The following is an 18,337-nucleotide window of genomic DNA, read 5'->3' on the forward strand; positions in this document are numbered from 1 at the left end:
TATGTATGTACATGCATGTATATAAAGAGTTTGGAATTCACATTCACATGTATTTCAACAACGTCTATCTACACATATGTGAAAAGATTGCATTTTGGTGTTTGGGGTTATTTTGGTTCGTTTGTTTTTTGTTTATTTCGAAAATATTGTTCGACTTAAATCTTATATCGACTATCGGTTTTAATACTAAATAAATTCCATACAATTGGTGTTTTTAGTTTATAATATTGGTAATTGGTATTTGTGTTTGGTTTCTTTCGTTTTGGTATATCGTTTCATGATGTTCTTCATTTCATTTACCAGAGAGACATATCCATTATATGTATCCCATATACATAAGTATGTATGCATGTATGTATGTAATCGCAATTTGATATGTTTCTTGAAATAGAAATAATCTCAAGATCTGGCCAATATACCATCATATACATATATACATAAATGGATGTGCTCAAAGAACTGAAACCAATTTTGAATTTCATTACATCTTGGAATGTAAAATTAAAAAAAAGAAAAAAAAAAAAAACAAAAATTAAATTAATTTTTCTTTAGTTTTTTGTTTAGTGAATTTTGTCTTATATATTCATAACTAATATTTGTGTAGAAAAATACAATTTTCATTTATGTGGTTTTATTTTTGGTTTTAGTTTGGCAACTTAAAAGCAAAACACTCACTTACACACAGACAGACACACACATACATTCACAAACACACATCCATTTTACATATCCTTTTAGATACATATATCTCTTTCCTTATCGCATTCTTTCTAGCTAGCTATTTCTTTTTCACAATTTAAAAAAAAAAACTAAAATCATATATGGATATAATTTTCATTGAAAATTTTTTGTTTCTGCAAATTATTTTCATTCTATCATCTTGACTTTTTCAATTGTGCTTATTAATTGTTTCCCTTTAGTTTTTTTTTTTTTTGTTTCCTATTTTTATCATACAATATTTGTGTATATATGTATATATATATATATATATGTTTATAAATAGTTCTACAAATACATAGCTAAGTTACATTTATCTACACATATATGCATATATGTATGTATATCAGACAGACTCTGACCTCTGCTAAAGAATTACATAGACACATACATAGAAAGTTGTACTGGCTTAAAAGTATCCCATGATGATCCCATTATGACTTTAGTCTGAAATCGTTAAGCTGTACTAAGAATCAGCGTATATATACATATATTCCGAATTACTATTTGTATGAAAGATTGCTGGAATTGGGCTAAGACTTTTAAAAGTGATTACAAATTTAAATTCTGATTCATTTATTAAATGGGACTTAAAAATTTAAGTAATGGCATTACTGATATACTGAATTTCTTTCACATTTTCATTTCTTCAACTAAATATTGAATATTTAAGATTCAAAATGAAATACCTTTCAGTCAGTAATACTTTCCATGTAAACTATTTGTATAGTTTTTAATTATTTCACAAGAATAATTAGTATTTTTTTTTTTTTTTTTTTTAAATTTTCATCTTCTTTTCTTTTCTTTTCTTTGTTTTGTTTTCGAGGATTTTTGGCAATTAATGGACTGACTGTAGCTCAATCAATTGAAGTCCAGCCTCACATACACAAGCATGTAGTTTATACATATATATATTAATTTAAGTATTAATTAAATACATTTTTCTCGATAATTTCTATCAAATTCATAGGCACCAATTAATGAAGTGTACAATATAAGGGGTGGGGGATAAATATGAAACAAATTAATATGAAAATTAGGCTAAGTATTTGTATTTGTTGTTTGTTTTTTATTTTTTTTTTTTTTTTTTTTTGGTATTTAAAGTAATTTCTTCATAGACAAACACATATAATATAATGCATTATTTAGTTCTTTATGCTTAATTTTTTTTTTTCAAGGCTTTCTTTGTGGGTTGCCTCATTTTCTTGGTAGTTTATTTTGATGGTGGAGATCTTTACTTTTTTGTGTGTGCGTGTGTTTTGTTTGTTTTTCTTGTTGTTGCGGCATTTACCAAACTTCACACTTTTTGGTCGGATTCATGCGTTTGCCTGGTTTGCATTTGAATACCTCGGAAAATTCATTCATATTTGATAGGGTACCAATCACACGAAATTGTGATGGCGAATGCGGATCCTTTTCCATTTGAAGCAAATTGGTTTCATCAGTATTGCTCGAGCACCAGACCTGCGATAAATAATATTTATTATTTGTTATTAAATGTACTATGTATGTACTCAATTTAATATTCATTATTTACCTGGGCAAACGATACAAAGAACAGTTGCGAATGCGTTAAATTGAGGCCTGGTAGTTTTAGTATATCTGCTTCCTTCTCGTTTTTGGTCCGCAGGTAGGCATGATATGCTGCTTTAAGGCCACCGTTATCGGCTATATTCTCACCTGAATAAAGTGGAAAAATACTTTTAGAGAAAAACATCTTTGGACGAGGTACATTTGTATAAAAATATATGGAAAATCGTTTGCTGTTCTTTTTAACTATGAAATGTTTTGTAATTCAAGTGATCATTAAAAGGATCTTGAGGCAAAATATTCTCTCTTATGTCAACAGCTCGATCGACTTAAGGATATCATCTGGAAAACCAATCAAATTGGATCAATATCATTGGCTTTCTCTATGGCACACTCACGTGTCTGAACTAGTACTTAAATAGTTTAAGTATTTAAAGCTTTGATCTAAATCTAACAGAATAACTTGTTTGACTTACCCAATGTCTGCTTTCCATTAAGATTGCGACCATTCATTTTGTATCCAGTATATTGTCGGGCTATGCACTCGGATTTCTCATTGAATCGCTCAATGCTCTTTGGATCCCACCATCGATTGATGTTGCCAAACTTGTCATACTCTCGCCCTTGATCATCGAAGGCATGCGTCAGTTCGTGACCCATGACTACACCCATGGCACCGAAATTCAAGCTCTTGGGATTGTTAATATCGAAGAACGGAGTTTGTAGAATGCCAGCGGGAAAGACAATTTGATTTTTAGTTGGTGTATAATAGGCATTGACCGTCTGCGGTGTCATGCCCCAATTGGTCTTATTCACCGGCTGATCAAGACGTTTTAAATTGCTCTTCAAATTATATATTGCCACCTGAATATTATTCTCAAAGTAGGCATCCGGCGTGATATTCAAATCGGCGTACTTTCGATCCAGTTCCTCGGGATTAAGTATATAATCGGGAAAACCAATCATATCGGAAATTTCATTGGCTTTCTCCATGGCACGCTCACGTGTCTGCTTGTCAACCCACGTGAGATTCTGAAGATTCAATTTAAATGCCTCGCGTATCTCACTAATCATTTGCTCGGCCGCCGGCTTGGATTCGCCGTGGAATGCCTGCCGCACGAATATGGCCCCAACGGCAAAACCAACCACATTATTGGTATCAGAGACACAATAGCGCCAAACCTCTTCACCGCCATCCGATCCCATTAGAGCCTTTCGCACACCCTTGTAGGCATCTCGAAAGGGTTTGGATAGACAACTGGTTAATGTACGAACCGCTTGCCAGATCAAATAGTTGTTCAAAGTGCTAGAAAACAAATAAAATCAAATCAAATTTCGTTCATTTTTCTCCGAAGTATAATTCCTTACATTCGGCCCTCTTCAGTCTTTTCCATTTGAAGAATGATGTCCGAGAGATTCTTGAGAAATTCTGGAGCATAGACAACAACCACCTCATGATCGGTGACTCGTCGGTTTACCATTTGCAGGGCATTATCAAAATGATCCGTCCAATTGATGAACGGAGCCAGCTTATACAATTGTGTCAATGTCATCGGGTGATACATTGCCTCCTCATTGCGTCGATCCTCTAATGGTATTGTTATATTTGCCAGTTTCTTTTCAAAATTTATCACCCCAATCATTTGGGCCCGAGCATCCGTTTCATTGCCCCCCAAAAGGACACAGACTTTGGTCATGTATTCGATATATTCATTGAGTACTTTACGATGAATATCCGTCTTGTTGTTATAGTAATCCGCTGTGGGCAATGTCAGGCCACCCTGATCAATTTGAATAACATGTCGTGATGAATTTTTATCATCTTCACCAATGGCCCAGCCAAAAAGGCAATTGAAGTTGTATCTATATAGATAGAAAGGTAAGAAAATGCTTTTCATCCATGTATGCAGGTGTGTATACAACTCACTTGTTGTGCAATATTTTCAATGTTTTGCCCAAATTCCAATCGGTTAGATTGTAACTACTTTTTGTTACATTCCAACCGCCAAGTTGAACTAACAAATCATTCATCGGCTTGGCACCCAATTTCTCCATATGCTCATCGACATCTACACAGGATTCATAATAAATTTTGGCTTTGCGTTCGGCCTCCGATGTAAAAGTTTTCGCTGGCTTCTCCAGGACATTGCGTATGATCAGCTGATTCGATTGCTCGAGTTTGCCAAATGTTCCCCAAGTGGATTTACCCTCTGGTATAGGATTTTTCTTAATCCATTGATTACTGTTGTGAAAAACATAAATTATTATTATTTAATTCATTTCTATATTTGTTAACTTACCAGGCATAGCCATAAAAATCATCACAGGGATCGATAGTGACATCAATCGATTTAAGAATTTCACTCGATGCAAATATACAATGCTCATTGAGACAAGGCAGGTCATTGCCCGAAGGACATTCTAAAATTAAAAATAAATAATTTAGATAAATAAACATAAATTAATTAAGCTTACTTACCTTTCTGATGCGGCTGGACATGAAGGACGTGTTTTGTCTTTTCGTGCGATCCATTCGAAAGTAATAAAATAAGTAAAGTGAAAATTGTCAAGGTCATCACAAAGGTCGTAATGAGGAGCCATTTTTCTGTTTTATTCCTTGAACGCCAATTCCACGTTGCCTAGTAGAACACATACACACAGAGTAAAGAAAAAACGACATAGCATTAAGAACAATCTCATGTTAACAACCAACTGGTCCACCCTGCGTATACGTTATAGTCAAGAAGACGCCCCCAAAGCGACTAGGAATAATCAATGCGATATCAGTGTTGAATGAATCGATAGGGAATTGTTGATAGTGGATAATATAAAATACAAGTCTTAAGGCTTAGTTCCAAAATATTATTCAAGTTTTATCCACATGTAAAATGACTCATTGCACTTTTGGAAAATAAATTCTCCGTCGTATGTTTCATTTAGTTTTTTAGTTTTTATATATAGCTAGTCGAAATATTTAAAAACCATTTCGATTTTATTTGATAAAAGCCATCATAAACTATCGTTTGCTTATATCTATCACAACAAATTTCATTTGAAACCTCCAATCGATGGTGGTTGAAATAGTTTTCGCCAACAATTTGTTCACACTCTGTTAAGGGAGCTTTCTTTACTTATGTGTATACATACATATATTTGTAGCTGTGTGTGTTTGTTTACTCACCCGCGCCGTATGATATCGTATCTGCATGCCTGTGTGCCCCGTTGCCTCGTTTAGTTGTATGCCACCAATTGAACTTGAATCATCTTCCGTAAATTCGGTTTGTTTGTAGCGTGTCATCTGTAAATATCCGTTCAATGTCAGATAATGATACTATAATACCAAGCCATGTGGGTGGATGCAACAAGTCACTCACTACAGATCTCAGACAGTCAGAGCTATTTAAATTTAACAGAGATTGAAGATTTCTTTAGACTTTTTGTCTGTCTATCTGACATGTCGTGCCCTACCACTTCTCCTTCTCTCTCCCTCTCTCTTTCTCTTTCCCTCTCTAAAGAATCTGATTGCGCTTGAATTTAGATACAATGTCTGTGTATTCATACATAAGTGTAACAAAGCTTCACGGGCTCCTCTCTCTCTCTCTCTCTATCTCTTTAACCTTCTCTCTGTGTCTCTGGCATATATCTTTTTGGGCTTTCGGCTTTTTTGTTTATCGCTTATCTTTGTGCTTTTCAATTTTCACACATGTCTCACGATCGGTCTGTAAGATTTTGTGTTTTATTTGTTGACAAAACATTTGTTGTTCTTTTTTGGTTGATCTCTTCTCCCCTTGCTTTACATATAATTTCCATATCAAAAGCAAAATGATCTTTGATCTTCCTTTTTTGTTATTTAGTTATCTAGTTTTTAGAGGATTTATTTCATATATCGATGGATAAACTCAACAGTAACGAAAGTTCTTTTGTATTTCTTTTTATGGTGGTTGGTTGATAACTTTATACACTTTTGAAATACTCATTTTTATTACTAAATAATTTCATTCTGATATTTCATTATGTTTCATAAAGAATGCGTCATTTAGTTACATATAATAATTCACAAGAACTTCTGTTGAATTGAATCACTTTCTATTTTAAATGCAGTAACTAAGCACCAATACAATCAATTTGGATTACTAAATCTCAAATACAGTAGAATCCGGTTATAACGAAGCTTAAAGGAGCAAAAGACGTACTAAACGGAGGCCCTTTCGTATAAGTTTGTATTGATACCAACCAATCACTCATCCAACTTTAGTCGGTATAACCGGACGGACGTTAAAAGAGGAGTCCTTATAGCCAGATTCTACTGTAATAGTATTACACGTTTTCGATTTAAAACAAATAAAACAAATTTCAACAATTTAACAATTCGGGAAACAGAACATTCCATATGAATATTGGATTTCGTATTGGTTTTTTGAATGCATTTTCCAGCTAATGACAGATTTGTTCTTTAGAATATTGAATGCATAAAGTTCAGTTATTTTCTGATTAATTTGACTTGTTGTTGATACACTTGTAACTCTTAAACAGTTGTATTTTTGATTCAATGTATATCACTTTCAATCGCTAACTAGATCTAAGTATATACTAAACTCGAGCACTTTTTTCTACAGCTCTGTGGCAGTGCACACGATTCCACATGGAAAACATATATGTTTATCGCCATTTAGACAACTCAATTTATCCCGCACCTACCGTACGGCAATCGGTAAGCCACATTTTCATCAATTTGTTTGAAACACGCAAAGAAGAAAAACTAAATATAGTGATTGGAATCAACGCACAATGCCGGTATAGTTATGAGGCTATTTGTTGTGGGTGTGGATGAAGGCAATCGAAATGATAACAAACGCGTCTACGATAAATATTTCGTGTTCAGCCCATGGCCGTTGAAAGTGCACTGAGCTTTTCCATTCACCCTCATTCACACTCATTCTCAGGCTAAGGCATCCAAGAATATAAGCATCTCGCTTATTGGGTAGTGCCATTGTCGTCATCGTTTCGTTAACGCCGCTGCCGACGACGACGCCGACGCCGACGACGATGCCAGAGCCAAAGCTCCTGGGCCCTCATTTATATTGTTATTCTACGTTTCCCTCCACTCCGCTTCACGCTTTCGAATAGTTTTGCAGTATAAACAAATTAATTGACTCAATTGTATCTGCCGAATCGGTAACTGAGTATACACAAGTCTATGTGCTCTCACCACACAACCACAACGATAGCAAAATACCAATACACAAAATATCCAACCAAAACCGGCAATGCCGACTATACGAAAACATTTGTATACCCTTACTCTAGATTTGAAGAAAATATTTCTAAAAATAATTACTAACCGATGGCGACTAGTTTCTTTGCCTTTTCGTGTACTTTGTGAATCTTAAGGACTATTTATTTATTGATCGTTGTAAACTATCAAGCTAACTATTTTTTTACAAGCACTAGCAAACTATTGCCATATACTATTTTGGGATTCAAATTCAGATTCTTATGGATTCTCATCTACCATCTTTAAATAAGATATTTCAGTATAATGAAGGGTTTTCTCCTGTGTCTTTGTCATTGGAAAGTTTGATAAGATCAGTTCATTTTATAAACATTTTATAAAAACAATTAGAGATCAGAGTGTAAATATATATATAATATTATATATATTAGCTTTTTGAAGTATTCCCAGTGGAGGTCTTCAGGGACGGATTCAAAACCCTCGGATGATGTTGTTTCGAAACGAATTACAAAATTTCCATTATACAAATTCTTCAGTAAGCATTTCAGTTTTAAAATTGACTTTTTGAAGGTAATAAAAGTGTCTTCATATATGTATGTATAAATAAAAAGATCTATAATTTGATTTGCTATAAGGTATATTTAAGTCTTCGTTGGAATTTTCTGGTTTTTTCTTATGCCAGAGAAGCCTATAAATGAAAGGGTATATAAAGTGTATTCAATTGGCGTAAGCAAAACTTTCAATAAGTTGCTTTCGTTTTTCACTAAAATTATTAACAAATAGAAGCTAATTCTTCTTCCTGTTCTTTTAAAGTTGTTTATTTTTTTTCAAATTAATCATCAAATAAAAATAAATAAAATAATAATTTTTCGTTTCGTTTCATTCAAAAGGAATTTAAACTGTCAGAATATAGTAATAATATTATTTGCTTCACTTAAAGGAAATACCAAAAATTTCAATAATTTAACCAAATTTGTTGTTTTTAGTTTTTAGCTATTGAGACCTTTGATTTCATGGATTCCATAATTATTATCAAATGTCAAATTAGTAAGAACTTTAAGCAATTGAAAAGTAACAAAGGAAAACTGTTTATATTTCCAATTTTTCACATTAAACTAAGCAATTGAAGTTGTTGTTTATCCTGACATTTTTCAAATAAACCAAGTTGAATTCAACAGAAAAATGCAAGCATACATTTCTTTGTCTTTACATCAATAATTCTCTATTGTTCAACTGATCCAGACTGAAATTTGACATCTTTCCATCTCTCTTTCAATAGGTTTTCTTCTCTAGACACAAAATCATCTTCATATCCTTATTAATCTTTCTATGCCATATAAACGAAAGTCATCATCATCTTCATATTTACATATTCTTCTATTTGATAATCTAGACTTGTTCAGTATTCTGACTATCGATCAGCAACTTTTTTGACAACTTTAGTTTGTAAATGTCTCTCATGTTACATGAATCCAGCGTGAATTGCTTTAACAACTTTTCCCAACTCATCTCTGTCTTCTCTACACAAAGTAACCAAAACTCTATGGCTTTTCCCCAAATCTCTGAGTTGGGGTTTGGAACATAGCCACTGTGTCGAAGTTGTTTGTTTTGCAACTTCTGTTTAAGCCTTACTTCTAGTTTTTTTTCTTGTTAACATTAACCTGTTCTTATAATCGCAGTTTAAGCAGATTTTATGGCTAAATGCTTTGTTGGTTGAAAGAAATAAAGAATAATGGCAAGTGTATACACATTTTAGATGTATATTGTTCTACCCAAGCTATGTATGTACATAGACATATGTATTTACTTTGTGTTGGCTTACAATATATTGGCTTGGCATATATGTATATTTAATCATTATCATCATCAGTAGCCACCCACAATCACCCAAACACTCAATGAACAAGAGCAAAAACTGTTGCGCAGTTGGATTCCTTTTTTCTTTTTTTCGTCATTCCAATATTGTGTTTTTCGCCACCCACAAAATATGGCAATATCTTTGCCAGAAGCTATTCCACATCATTCCACAGAATTGCTCACAGAATGTAAACACACACCCAATACAACACACACACGCACACACACACATACACACAAATGCACACAGTCACAACACACTCAATTGCCAAATGTAAACAGACATTAAATGGCATTTGCTTTACGAGGATTTTGTGTTTTCAAACAAAAAGAAAAAAAGAAAATAGCAAAAATGACACTCGAGAGACTGGGAAAAGAGCAAACGAATACATAGATGCAACAAAATGAAAATTGTAAATAAATTTCTACATTTGTTTATATGTATGTATTTGCTTATGTCTTTTAATCTATGTACTTACTACTGTGGACTTTAAATTGGTATTGACAGATGCCTCTTCTGCCATGGTTAACCGTTCACTTGTTAGAAAACTAAATCAAGTTTGCTCCTCGCCTCGTCCAGGCGACTTTGAAAACAGTTTTAATTGCTTATAGGAACTAGGGAGCCAACTGCATGCAATTGGAAGACATCGCTAACTAGGTCACTGGACGTGCTCAATTGGCATCCCCACTGGAAATATACCAACAGGGATTTTCAATGGTGCTATCGATAGCAACAAGTTTCCCCTTCAGATTCACTTTGGCAAGTCTCAAGCGAAAAATCCAACAATAAATAGATTTCATATTGTTTCTAATCAAATAATTACTCAATTTTATTTTGCTCAAGTGGAAAAGACCAAAGAAAAAGAATATATTTGTCCCAAATCTTGTGATCTCCTACTGCCACAATTAATTTTCCAAAATCAAGAGGCTAAAAGGAAGTTTTATTTATAAAGACAGAGATGACTGAACAATTTAAATTTATTAGTAAAAAATCAAATTAAAATTTATTCAAATTAAATTTTTTAAATTATACCACTAAAACATACTATAAAAATTAAAATAATTTGTAAGTTTAATAGTGAATTGCAAAATTAACGATAAATTACCAACCAAACCTTTGCTCTTGCCGAAGAATAAATACCCTCACAACTTTTTGGTGTTACTCTCTCTTTACCCAGCTGTGTCAAGGCAAAAAACGGGCTAAGGCAAAGACTAAATAAGTTCCATATGTACATATATATTCTTTGATCAAACTTTAATCAAATTCTGGCAGAATTCTAGTTAGAAATGCCTATTTGTTGAAAAAAAGTGTTTTGAAGACCAAATCTATTTTTAAACCCCATCGATCCAATCGAAACTATACGATATATTGGCATAATGTTGTTGAAATTGAACACAGGAATTAATGACTACGTTAAACTGAAAAATATTAATTTTCAAAAGAATCGTTTGGCAAATAATAAAGTTATTGATCCAAAACATTATGTTTAGCTTAAAATATAATAAAGTGTGTATTTGAATCCAGCAGCACAATGCCTACAGTCAAATTTTTAGCACTAAGAGAAGTTTTCGTTGATTCGAGAATTGACATTGTTTTATGAGCTCGTATTATCGAGATGATTAAGAATAAATGTACCTACTTATTATGTTCAGAATTGCTTTCGTTTATATGTTGGATACTTCTATTGAGTCTTATTTTGAGCATATGTACCTATTAATGAAAATCGTTAGTTACACATACATACATACGTACTACATATGTTCAAATAATATAAAGCCGGAAAAAAGAAGAGATTTCCAAATTTTTTGATTGGATATTATATATGATAATGGATATACATATATATATATATATATATACGCATGTATAAGCCGAACAAAACTTAATCTCTCTCTTTTACTCTCCATCTCTTTCTCTTTGTCCCCAACTCTGTCTCTGTCATACTCATTTTTCAGTTTTGTTGTTGTGTCTCGTTTTGTATCTGATTGTAACATATGTTAGTAATTTAATCTTGACTTGCAAATTCAATTTATAGTGCAATTTCTCTATACCAACTAGACAAATGCTTTTATATTGATAATCGCAACTAGAGTGGCGGCGGGATTTCATTAGAGAGGGGACGTAAGGGGGTTGACGTTTACGATGCATAGTTGAAGGGGGTTTAGGGGAAAGGCGGTTGGAGTTACTGAGGCAACAACTCACTTACTTAATTGGTAAACGCAATTACAATAAAACATAGAAATAAGAGCTGCTGCACACTCACACACACTCACACACACACATAGAGAGAGAAAAGCCTTGGCCTACCTTTGCGCTCATTTTCTGTATGCGCCTAAATGAATGCAATGATTTTTCTTTTTCCTTTGTTTCCTTTTGTTTGGTCTTCTTCTTGCTTCTTTAATACCGTTTGTGATTATTTCAAATCTTCAATTCCAATAATTTGTTGAATTTTCTTTTCTATTCTTTTTTTTTTTTTTCTTTTACTTTGCTTAACTTTGCACACGAAACTTATGCATTTTGTTGAACTGCACACAATAAACAAATTGTTTATGTATATCTGGTAGACGCGGCGTGGGGCCCAACATGGGCCAACCGAAAAGACATGCGTTCCAAAAAAAAAAAACCCAAAACAAGAAATCTAATCCCAAAACTACATATGTGTGTAGTATGCGAAATGCGATGGCTAAAATATCTAAAGCCAGACACTCGAATCCAAACGCGAACAACAACGCATTGACGACGGCCAGGTCAGGCGATTAATGGTTGCTGCTGGTATTGCCACTGCTACTGATACCGATACTGATACTGGAAAAGCGGCAAAAGGAAAACAAAAACACCAACGTAGTAAAATCCCAAAAAAACACACTTGCAAACATCTACGCACACACACACAAACGCACACAGAGAGAGAGAGAGACATGAGCTTTGTTTTTGGGGTGTGTGCAGAGTTGCCTAGTTTAATCAATCCATGTGAAAATAATCTACATTACACTGCGCAGAAGCACTTACAGGCTAAATTGCTGGAATTTCAGATATGTTATCGACAATCGATTTGGATTAGTATTTTCTTATATCCACTGCAATTGTAACTACTTTTCGATAACTTCTTCTCATCACAATTTCTTTGGAAAAGTTTGAAATTGGAAACGATTTATATTAAACTCACCATTTAACCCCCAAAAAAACACAATTCTTTAGCTGTATAAACAATTAGTTTCAAAAATTGATTCAGTCCAAAAGAAAAAAAGAAAATTAGCGGAAATTGGAAAAGTTTTGATCACCGAAAGGGCTAAACCAAATTGTTTAAGCCTATTAACCTATCTTAACATAACTTTCCCAAATTTAAAGCGGTTCCCTTTAATGCATTTAATTTGTTTATTCTTTCCATGTCAGGACAAAAATTTACAAGGAATAGCAAAGTATTCGTAGAAACCTTCTTTATTCAACTCTAATATATGTATACAATTCTTGGAGTACTTGATCAAAAGGGGTCAACGCATAGAAGGAAGCATTTCCGATCATATAAAGTATATACATATATTATTGATCAGCACAACGAGACTAGTTCCATGTCTGTCCATCCGTCTGTCTGGATCAACGCAAACTACTCCTACAGGGTTAAAATCTTTCTTTAGTCAGCCGGATCAGACTGCTATATCATATAGCTCCCATACGAACAGTGACTTTTCTCAATAACTTTCGAAATATTGGTGCCAAATTTGATAAAGATCGGGTGACTATATCATATTGCTTTTATGGAACTATCTGTGGTAAACCGTGACTTTGATCAATCACTTTAGATTGTAGGCCGTTCTTTGGCAAACATACGACTTTTTATATAAAACGTTTTTCACAGGCAATTGAAGGAACTTAACTCTACTGGGGCCACTTAATTTTAATCACCTTGCATAGATAAATGAAACATAAATAGTTACACGTTTGGTCGTTCGGCCTAAATACTTCAACGATTGCTTCACATAGAGCCCGCAGCTCAACGTCATAAAGTAAGCAAACTGAAGCTAGAAAGTAAATAATTTGCACTATACGACAATAGTTTTCGTGTCGTTTTCTTTTTCAGTATATTTTTTTTCTGTACAACAATGGAAACGCATTGTGTGAAAAATATTGATCTTCACGTGGAAAACATACATACATATGTACATATGTATGTGTGAAAAAAAATCTCTGACCGCATTTCAAATGCATTTTGAAGTTCATTGACCAGAGACAGATACAGAAAGTAAACCATTCGAAAAAGAAAAGAAACCAAAAGTAAAGAAAGTAAAAGTTATGTTATGCCATATCTATGACTATGTCGATCTGTGATGTTGTGATGCACTTCATCTACTTATGATCGCAGCTATGTATTACATATTCTGTGATAATTCTCACTTGCATACGAAAATCAAGTTTTAATTTGCCCATTTGATTAGCGCAAACCCCTGGCATTGACACGGACACCTCCACTCCACACTCCCTCCCCCCTTAATAGTCTGTCTGCCCGTCTGGCCATAACCCTGGCCCAACGCCCTGGCACGTCATGCATGCCATTAGTGAGTTAACAAATTAACGTGTTCTATACCGGAAAAATACCTGCATCTCTCATGTACCTACTTCAACAACCGCAATATCATTACATCAAGCCAAGTCTGTTATATAGTGAAAATATGTACCTAAAAACAATCAAAAACCGAAAACATTTCCCAAATTTAAAAGTATCTTTACTATAAATACATACACATAGAGCCATTAAACCAAATTTAATTTTAAATGTTTTTAATTATATGTATAAAATTCCAAATTCACAATTTCGAATGTCCAATATACATATATTAAATATATTTTAAAAAACATTTACAATAACTTTGACCATGTCGAATTTTGTATACCCTTGCAGACATTTGTAGGTACTTGTACTTACAGTGGCGGCCACCAATTTAAGACGACTTTTTTTTTGACTTTGGTTCTGATTTTCCCGGCTCCTAAATAATTTTTTCTGTAATTTGTTGTTTATTGTATTTAGATGATGAACAGTTAGAATGAACTTCTTAGTTTATTGACCAAAGAAAAGTCCTTTCTTTGGTGGGTATATATTTAAGTCGTTTTCAAAATATTAAATATTAAAGATAGACGTTTGATATCTTCGAAAAAGTTGTAGATCTAGCAAAACTAAAATAAACTGCATACCACAAATTTTATTCATTTAGCCGCAACTTTCGATTTGGAGCCAATTGAAAATCTGCATTTTGTATGGAAATTTTTGATCCTTTTGGGCGAGGTTATTTTACGACACTAGTTTGCACTAAAGTACTTTTTCCTTGAACTACGAAAGAAAGTGAATTTAATTTCCCATCGAATGACATATCATTCATTAAAATCGGATAAAAATTAGATAGTTTTTTTTGCCTATCAATAAGGGACATTTTATGCCAATCGAAATAGCGGCATTCTGAAGAGTCATACGCCTGAAAAGAAAGAGATGGAGAATAGAAGGTCAGTTTTGCAAAAAATGTCCTTTGTGCATTATATATATGTACTTACAAAGATACTTTCGCCTGAAAAGGAAAGAGACTACAAGTAGTTCGATTGTCTTGCCAAAAGAAACGTATCTTTTATCAAAGTATCTTAAAAATGACTTATTCAATGCGGAATTCGCTTCAGCTTCAGAGAGATAATGCTTTAGTCCTGATTTGTGACGCCAAGTTGAAGGACCCAAATGAATACAAAATTTACATCCCTAATTGGAGTCAGAAGAGGATTTTTGATATACAGTTTGTTTTATTTTAAGCAGGCTCCTTTTTGTAGGTTTTCTTTTGTTTTTGAACTTTAATTCTGTTTTTCTCTCAGAAGTAGCCAAGATTAAGTCGACCAAGATTAAGCCCATCGACCGTTTGTGGTCCGAAGTTTAATGTAACATCAAAAAGAAGAATATTTTTTTTTTTTTTATTATGAAAATCGCCATTCTGTGGGGGCTCTAAAAAAAAAACTATCTTATTTGTATCTTTCAACGGGGAATTTGATTCACTTTCTTGCGAGGTTTAAGAAAAAAAAAAAAAAAAAATTCTTTATAATTTAGTAAAACAGGGTTAAAGACCCAAAAATTGTATTAAAAAATCTAAATTTTTTATAGTTTTGTTAGATTTACATAGTTTTTTTTTTAAGTATAAAGTTTAAAGGTGAATTTAAAGTAGAAAATTTTAGATACAACTTTCAATTTTTCAAATGCATCTGCGTCTGTTGAAAATTTAACGAAAACTGAGATTATTATATTTTGGATTTATTATCTAAATAATCAAAAACTGTTTGCTATTTTAGAAAAACTATTTTGTGCTCAAAAAAAAAAACTAATTTTTCTTTTAGATATGGCCTAAATCTTGATTCTTAGTTAAATTTTAATATTTAAAGTCAAATTGTCTGGTATACCCCAAGGCAAAACATTATTTACTAGGGCAAAAGTAAGCGAGTAAACAATTAAAATTGACAAAAACAACAAATGATGACTCGTCGACAACAGCAACAACAACAACAACAAATCAAATTTTATTGTTGAGGTTTGTTATTTCGTTTTTCTCGCTTTTTGAGCCGCCGCCTGGGAACCAGTTTAAAACCATTGACATGAGGCCGCTGGCGAATTAGTTGCTGGAAGTCGACCAGGCCGTTAACATGTTGTTGTCTACTGGGATTGTTGGTAATCGCTGGATTTCATTTGCTCTATGGATACTCGCCTGTTTAAGTGCCGGTGAGTTAAACGCGCGACAATAAGGATTATCAATTTGTCTAATATTCACGTGTGTGTGTGTGTGTGTCTGTGTGTGTTTAGTCAGTGGACAGGCCGGAACAGTTACCTGGGGTGCTGGAAATGGAGCAGGTGCTAATGGAGCTGGTGTTGGAGCCTGGTCAAATTCTCAAACCGGTGGCATGCATCCACCCGGTGGCTTGGGCAGCAATGATCCTCAATTTAGCTACGGTTACGCTGGCGTAGATTCACGTGGACCCTATGGCGGAGCCGGGGGCAATGGTGGCTACTATGTAAGCGGCACGGATGAGCATGGGCGACCCTTCTCCTATAATGGTGGTGGCCAAATACCACCGCCTGGCTATCCCGGCCGTAATGATTATTATGGCTATCGTGGAGCAGCTTCAATGACAGCACCAGCCACATCTTTGGGCGTGGCCCTCTCTATTATACTCTCTACAACGATGCTGTGTAGAAGATCCTAACTTCTAGACAGCTAAATTAATTGTTTGCTAGTTTTAATCATTAATATTAAGTTTTCTCTAAAATTTTTTTTTTTGTTTTTTCTAATTGTAATTATTTGTCTAAGTGTAATTTATGCGATTGCGAAACCAAAAGTGTGAATGAGAACCTGTGAGAAGTTGTCGAACAATAAATAACAAATCATTGTTAGACGAAATCAAATTAAAATGCAATTTGCGTTGTGTTTTTTAAATGAAAGTTCATATAATAGTTTATGTGCTTCCCTCTAATGGGTTTGGGAATAAATTGGCAAAGAAATAGAGCTCTTATATCCTTTTAACTGATTGTCCTTACAAAACAAAAGCAAAACCGATTTGTCCATTTAAGCACTTAGTTTTAATTTAAAAAACAATTTAGAATTTTCCATACAAATTGGCTTAAGTTGGAACTAAAAAACAACAAATAAAATATGGAAATCGTTTCCATCAACAAAATTAAACTAACATAAACAATACGGTTTTTTTTAGTCTGATTTGATGTTGGTACTTTATCATATATTTATGAATTCTTAAGCCAAATTTACAAATCTTTTGTCATGGAAGGAGAGATGTTTCCTTGGTCAAAACAATTCCAGCGGGCCAATTTTCTATACTCTTGGACCATGCCGAAGTTTCTATACCCTTGCAAGTTTTTTTTTTTTTTTTTTTTTGTTAATCTTTTCTTACCTATTGTCAAAAAGGTTTTTTTAAAGTCTAATGTCTAATGCGAAAGAACAACTTACAATCTTAGGCTGAAGCACTTTAGACATCTACAGCGAGCATTTTTATACCCTTGCAAAAAGGGTATATTAATTTTGGTCAGAAGTGTGCAACGCATAGAACGAAGCATCTCCGACCATACAAAGTATATATATTCTTGATCAGCACGACGAGACGAGTTCAACTAGCCATGTCCGTCCGTCCGTCCGTCCGTCCGTCCGTCCGTCCGTCTGGATCAACGCAAACTCCTCCTAGACCGTAAGAGCTACAGAGCTGAAATTTTGCACGTAGGCTTGTATATACTGCAGGCGTTGTATATCCCGGATCGGACCACTATATCATATAGCTCCCATACAAACCCCAAAGTCACGAACAGTGACTTTTCTCAATAACTTCGTTATTTTCTATGCTATTATCGTGAAACTAAATATTAGAGAGTTTACTACGCCTATAAGCGACTGTGCCAAATTTGATCAAGATCGGGTGACTATATCACATAGCTCCCATACAAACGGCCAAGTCACGAACAGTGACTTTCTCAATAACTTCGTTATTTTCTGAGCTATTGTCGTGAAACTTAATATTAGAGAGTTTACTACGCCTATAAGCGACTATGCCAAATTTGATCAAGATCGGGTGACTATATCATATAGCTTCCATACAAACGGCCAAGTCACGAACAGTGACTTTCTCAATACCTTCGTTATTTTCTGAGCTATTGTCGTGAAACTTAATATTAGAGAGTTTACTACGCCTATAAGCGACTATGCCAAATTTAATCAAGATCGGGTGACTATATCATATAGCTTCCATAGGAACAATTGGTCGAAAACAGTGACTTTTGTAAATAACTTCGTTACTTTTAACGCGATTGCTTTTAAATTAAACATTTCTTAATTTAATATATATGTTAATGACTGTGCCGAATTTGATAAAGATCGGGTGACTATATCATATAGCTCCCATAGGAACGATCGGTGGAAAACAGTGACTTTGATCAATATCTTCGTTATTTCCTATGATTGTAGGCCTTTCTTTCGCAA

General features: G+C 33.8%; 2 protein-coding genes across 6 annotated transcripts; one reads left to right on the forward strand and one right to left on the reverse strand.

Moving 5' to 3' along the window:
- Window positions 1-1,929: 1,929 nt before the first annotated feature.
- Nep3 (Neprilysin 3) lies at window positions 1,930-12,104 on the reverse strand. Of its 5 annotated transcripts, none has more exons than XM_068285043.1 (9): window positions 11,646-12,104; window positions 5,429-5,545; window positions 4,727-4,886; window positions 4,548-4,668; window positions 4,175-4,489; window positions 3,616-4,110; window positions 2,724-3,553; window positions 2,255-2,397; window positions 1,930-2,181 (listed from the first exon to the last, which is right to left on the reverse strand). In XM_068285043.1, the coding sequence occupies exons 1-9, from the start codon at window positions 11,655-11,657 to the stop codon at window positions 2,005-2,007; spliced, it is 2,370 nt and encodes a 789-aa protein (XP_068141144.1). In that variant the 5' UTR covers window positions 11,658-12,104; the 3' UTR covers window positions 1,930-2,004. The 5 variants fall into 5 exon arrangements, with proteins under 5 accessions (XP_068141144.1, XP_068141142.1, XP_068141146.1 ...); XM_068285041.1 differs by lacking the exon at window positions 11,646-12,104 and adding an exon at window positions 9,817-9,920; XM_068285045.1 differs by lacking the exon at window positions 11,646-12,104 and adding an exon at window positions 7,035-7,119.
- Window positions 12,105-15,974: 3,870 nt separating this feature from the next.
- On the forward strand, window positions 15,975-16,764 carry LOC137573316 (uncharacterized). The gene is made up of 2 exons (XM_068285245.1): window positions 15,975-16,077; window positions 16,159-16,764. Exons 1-2 carry the CDS (start codon window positions 16,002-16,004, stop codon window positions 16,557-16,559), a joined length of 477 nt encoding a protein of 158 aa, XP_068141346.1. The 5' UTR covers window positions 15,975-16,001; the 3' UTR covers window positions 16,560-16,764.
- The last annotated feature ends 1,573 nt before the right edge of the window (window positions 16,765-18,337 follow it).

The sequence above is a fragment of the Drosophila tropicalis genome, unplaced genomic scaffold (assembly GCF_018151085.1).
Source record: "Drosophila tropicalis isolate 14030-0801.00 unplaced genomic scaffold, ASM1815108v1 contig_4, whole genome shotgun sequence".
NCBI classification, from domain to species: domain Eukaryota; kingdom Metazoa; phylum Arthropoda; class Insecta; order Diptera; family Drosophilidae; genus Drosophila; species Drosophila tropicalis.

What these genes read in the sequence shown, in the direction of transcription:
- Nep3 (XM_068285041.1), bottom strand. Translation starts at nt 9,861, where the DNA reads ATGGCAGAAGAGGCATCTGTCAATACCAATTTAAAGTCCACAGTA. An exon ending in TACGATATCATACGGCGCGG is followed by an intron (nt 4,887 to 5,428) that starts GTGAGTAAACAA and finishes GTGTTCTACTAG; the next exon opens with GCAACGTGGAATTGGCGTTC. An exon ending in TTGAAAATATTGCACAACAA is followed by an intron (nt 4,111 to 4,174) that starts GTGAGTTGTATA and finishes CTATCTATATAG; the next exon opens with ATACAACTTCAATTGCCTTT.
- LOC137573316 (XM_068285245.1), top strand. Translation starts at nt 16,002, where the DNA reads ATGTTGTTGTCTACTGGGATTGTTGGTAATCGCTGGATTTCATTTGCT. An exon ending in ACTCGCCTGTTTAAGTGCCG is followed by an intron (nt 16,078 to 16,158) that starts GTGAGTTAAACG and finishes GTGTGTGTTTAG; the next exon opens with TCAGTGGACAGGCCGGAACA.